This window comes from Alnus glutinosa, chromosome 1 (assembly GCF_958979055.1).
Source record: "Alnus glutinosa chromosome 1, dhAlnGlut1.1, whole genome shotgun sequence".
Classification (NCBI taxonomy): Eukaryota; Viridiplantae; Streptophyta; class Magnoliopsida; order Fagales; family Betulaceae; genus Alnus; species Alnus glutinosa.
Genome location: NC_084886.1, coordinates 11,159,663 through 11,164,805, shown reverse-complemented (window position 1 = coordinate 11,164,805; position 5,143 = coordinate 11,159,663). Strand labels below are relative to the sequence as shown.

General features: G+C 37.9%; 1 protein-coding gene across 1 annotated transcript; it reads left to right on the top strand.

Moving 5' to 3' along the window:
- Positions 1 to 1,041: 1,041 nt before the first annotated feature.
- LOC133872421 (cyclin-dependent kinase inhibitor 5-like) lies at positions 1,042 to 4,729 on the top strand. The gene is made up of 3 exons (XM_062309927.1): positions 1,042 to 1,604; positions 3,858 to 4,061; positions 4,193 to 4,729. The coding sequence occupies exons 1-3, from the start codon at positions 1,180 to 1,182 to the stop codon at positions 4,260 to 4,262; spliced, it is 699 nt and encodes a 232-aa protein (XP_062165911.1). The 5' UTR covers positions 1,042 to 1,179; the 3' UTR covers positions 4,263 to 4,729.
- Positions 4,730 to 5,143: the final 414 nt, after the last annotated feature.

Sequence of the window (5,143 nt, the reverse complement as noted above, 5' to 3'; positions counted from 1 at the left end):
CGTCTCTTAAACTGCTACTTAAGAACATTCACAACAGTTTTCTTTTGATTTTCTTTAAGTTTAGGAAACAAATCTAATTTTTGTTTCCCTATCCAAATACACTTCACAATAACTTCTATTATCTTTCTTTATATTAATTAAATATTCTTTATTCACAAATATAAATTTGTACCTACACTTACATTTTTTCACAAAATTTCAACACAATCCTTAATAAAAGGCAAAAAGTTGAGAGATTAAAGGAAAATTATTTTATATTAAAATAATGGATAAGAAAGCTCTTTTAGTTCATTACACATCGGATAGAATTGTAGCATTCATAATCTAATAATATAGATCTAATAATGACTTTAAAACCACATTAATTTTAAAAAGACAAAAAAAAATTATATAAAAAGGACTTCAAACTGAATCAGAACCCTCTTAAATTATATGTTCGGATTTGAGAGAATTCGAACAAGTAATTGAGAAACTACTTATGAGAACTACTTAATCAGATAAGTAGTTGGACAGTTTAATTTTTATTTGATCAAATAAATTTTATAAGTGATCTATCTTAATTAGCGGGTCAAATTTATAAAAGTTTGAATAAATAGATCGAGAGAATTGTGATACCTTCAAACCATAACCTTACTCGCACTGCCGCAGATTGTCTTGGCTTGGACAATTTAAAACGAATCTTGATTACAAAAAAGCGAAGAATCTAGATTAATTTAATAGGAGAGGAATCATTTTTTTTTTAATTGCTGAAGGGGATAAAATAAATAAATGGTTTGAAGAACCCAAAAAAAGAAAAAAAAAAAAAAGAGGAAAATATCGAGATGACAACGAGAAATAGAAATCGAAGTGAAGCAGTAGTATCAAATGTCAATTGTCAAACAAACGGACAAATAAATTAAAAAAAAAAAAAAAAGAAAAAAAAAAGAAAAAGTGGGGGGGGAAGAAAAAAAAGAAAAGAAAAGAAAAATAGCATGAGAAATTGAAAGTACAGTGGCCCTTACTTCCCCCACCCCCAACCCTACCTTAATTGTTTGCCTTGTTGAGGCAGGCACTACAAATACCCCCCTCCCCCCATTTCTTTCTCTCTTTATTTCTCTATGAAAGCTGAGCTTATTGTTGAGCTTTAGCTCCACCCGCTTTGGGGTTCGAAGCAGGCACAAAAAAGAGAGAGAGAGAGAGATGGGGAAGTACATTCGCAAGGCCAAAGCGACAGGCGAGCTCGCCGTCATGGAGGTGTCCCAGTCGTCCCTCGGGGTCCGCACGCGCGCGCGAACCCTAGCCCTCCAGAAGTCTCCGGCCCCTTCTTCTCCGGCAGCCGCCTCCGGCTCCTACCTGCAGCTTCGGAGCCGCCGGCTTGAGAAGCCCCCGGTCGCTCTTTCGAGCCAGGACTCCGGGGCCAAGCGCCATAAGCAGGCCGGTTCCAACCCTAGGGCGGGGTCGAGCCTGCGAGTGGGCTCCCATGGGCCCAAGGTCGTCGACCAGGAGGCCGAAGAGGTTGAGAAAGAGGAGGACCTTAAAGAGAAGGAAAAGAGTGGCAACAACGATTTAGCGGTTGAGGAAGCTTCGTTTGGAGAGAATGTTTTGGAGTTTGAAGGTAGAGAGAGGTGGGTTTTTTTTTTTTTTTTGTGCTTTTCCGTTTTTGGGGGGATTCTTTTTAATTTTCACTTGGAACCTCTTATTTTGGGGCTTTTTGGTTTTTAGTTTAAGGTTGCTGAGAAAAAGGAGGGAAAATGGAAGAAATTGGGATTTAGTATCATGGGGTTTTCTTTTCTTTTTCTTTTTACTCTTATGGTCTCGAGTGGAGAGGGGTTTTCTGGGTTTCGCTCATTTTCTTGTTTCAAATTATGAATTTGGTTTGAAAACACTTATTTTGAGGGGTTTTTACTTTTTCACCTCTGCTTGGTTGATGAGAAAATGAGGGAAAACGGAAGAAATTTGAATATGCGAATTTTCAAAACATGCAAATTGGGATTTTGAAAACCCAAGTTTGGTTGCTTGGAAAATGGAGTTGAAGTTATTGGGACTTGAAATTTTGGAGTTTTGAATGTTTTGTTTTGAAGAGAAGGGAATTGCTGTTGACTTGGCTGCAGCCATTGTGTGCATAATTTTCATTTTGGGGGGGGGGGGGGGGGGGGAATCAGAGTAATAGAAGATGCAAAATTTGAATTTTCGTGTTACTTTGATTCCCTAGGTTTCTTAGCCTCCAAACATAGGAAATTTCTAGGTGTATACAAAATTGGTTTCGATGGTTCAATCTTTTTACTCTGAAGATGCAAAATTTGAATTTTCGTGTTACTTTGATTCCCTAGGTTTCTTAGCCTCCAAACATAGGAAATTTCTAGGTGTATACAAAATCGGTTTCGATGGTTCAATCTTTTGCTTAAACCCGGACCCCCCCCCCCCCTCCTTGCGTTTTCTTTCATGGCCTGTTTGTTTGATTAGAAAGAAAATAAAGGAAAAGAAAAAAAATTATATGTAAATGTCTTTGTCACCGCAGTTTCCTTTTTTGTTTTCTTTCATCCTCCTTGGTTGTTAGAAAGGAAAGAAATTGAGACTGTTAGGAAACCAAGAAAACCTGAACTATTTTGTTAATCCAGTAATCCAGGCTAGATGCACTTTCACCTATTGGGAATTTTTCTTTCCTCCTTGTTTCATGTTTTCTTTCTGGCGGAACTTGTAATGAGCGGCTTTGCCGTTTATTTCTTCTCTTCTACCTTTCACCTGTAAGAATCACATTTGCTTTAGGGTTATTGGACTTGAAAAACGCACTCAACAAATCCATTTCTTAACTTTTATTCGGGTTGGAGAAGAATCAGTGCGACTGTTTTGTCTGTTCTTATTTGATTGTTTATAGGCTGTATTGTGCTTTTCATTAATGTTTTTACTTGTTTCTAGAACTTGGATGGTACTGACACATGGGCTTCAAAATGAAGTATGTCCTATACACTGTTTCGTCATTTTGATGTTCACAAGAGATTGATCCCATTGCATTATTTTAATGGGTAGAAACAAAAGCTTCTTGTTGCTTTTCCCTCAGTAGATGCCTCTGCACTAATATAACACTGCCATTATTGTGTGCAGTTGTCTTCTTTGAAGAAAAATTTGCTGGAGGGTGAGGGAAAAATATATATATTTTTTTTTAGTATGTGTGGTCTTTTTCTGCTTGACATGTGTGAATTAGAATTTGAATCCTGTCTGGAACTGCTTGGCAAAGAAGAGAGACAATAAATGAAGAAAAAATTAGATGAAGAATTTATGTTGTTCATTCTCCTTTGGAGAAAAACAAGTCATATTCCTTTGGAAATTAAAACCCTTTATTTTTTTAAATTCCAGGGGAAAGACCTATTTATAATTATCATGGGATAAAAGCTCAAAAAAAATAATAATAATAAATGAAAAGAATTTAGCTGCCATAGATTCCTCCGCAAAGTTTCAGAGCCTTTTTGCTGGAGTTTTGGTGATTGCATCATGTCATGATGGAAAAAGAAAAAAGTTTCTGGTCTTGATGTTTGCTTCAGTGCTTTCTGTTGCTATATGATTGGTGGGGTCTTGTTAAAGTTGGGGAAAAGCATGTGGGCTATATCTTTCATAAATGGTGCAGTGGAAGATAAAAAAAGATTTACAATTGCAAGTCTTTACAATAATAGCTTATCTGCATATCCTGTTCTTCACGGTATATTCTGGTCATATTGATTTTTTCTGCATAAACCTAATATTGTCAAGATCAGCTATTGGGGCCAAAATTTATGATACAAAACTTGCATAGCTTATTATATTGTTCTGCCGTCCTAATTTTGCAAGGTGTATGTTGGTGGTAGCCTTATTATGTTTCTAATAGAAATTTTCTGTTTTGACAGGAGCACCCGCGAATCCACACCGTGTAGTTTGATTAGGGATCCAGACACCATAAGAACCCCCGGTTCTTCTACCAGGCCTACCTGCTCAACTGAGACTAACCGCAGAACGCAGAACACAATGCGTAGGCATATACCAACAGCACAGGAAATGGATGAGTTCTTTGCTGCTGCTGAAGAAGATCAGCAAAGACAATTCATTGAGAAGTATGATATATGGTTTCCCTTCCTTGGTTTTAAACAATTCTATGTTGCTGTTGCTTGTAAAATTCCAGTTGAAAGATGTATTAACATCCCACAAAGCTGATATAATTTTGCTGATTCGGGTTTATCGGCAGGTACAACTTTGATCCTGTGAATGACAAGCCGCTCCCAGGGCGCTATGAATGGGAGAAATTGGATCCTTAGATCTTACTGTTCCATCTGGACTTATATTCCTGCACATTCTCGGTTGATCTTGAGCTTAGGAATTTTGAAGTAGCAGGACTTAGCTTTAGTTGGAATGGTGATGGTATTATTTCTGTTTTCCATCACCCTTAATTCACTTGTAAAGAAAGAAGTAGGACTGTCAAGTCGTGTGTAGACTAATGGTCTGTAACATAACAGAGGTTATGACGAGCGAGTTACACAACAAATACATATCAAAGTCCTTTGTCTAACAGATCATCTGAAGAGGGGGAGGGAAAGAGGGTTGTACTTGTAGGAAGTAGGGTAGTTCATCCAACTAGGTCAGTCTATGTGGTACAGAAATTTACTTAGGTTTTCTTTTTCTTTTTTGGTACTGTATTTTCCTCCCCCCACCTTCTTTGTCAATACTTGTACTGATGGAACTTTGAAAAACTGTGGAATAAACATGACCCGTTTCCCTCTCTTCATGTTTTGTCTCGTTGCTTTCTCCCCCCCCCCCCCCCCCTCTCTCTCTCTCTCTCTCTCTCTACTATGCTCTGCACGGTTAATCTTTGGGCTCTTTGTCTACACGTGAGGCAACGCACGTCTTTCATCAGCTTTGTGTCATACTTTCCCCCACTTTTCTCTGAAGCAACATCGGTAAAATTCTTGTTGGTTTCTTTAACCTCTCGTGAGAATGGTTGGTGGCTTGCTGCCTTGGTGGGTGGTGATGCTAGTAGTAGTAGTAGTGGGATAAGCATTATTGGTAGTGACGTATTGGAAGAATCTTCTCTCTCTCTCTCTCTCTCTCTCTCTCTCTCTCTATATATATATATATATATATATATCATTGTCCGTAGTGCACCATCATAATTTTTCTGCAACTTTCCTCTGTTATGGAT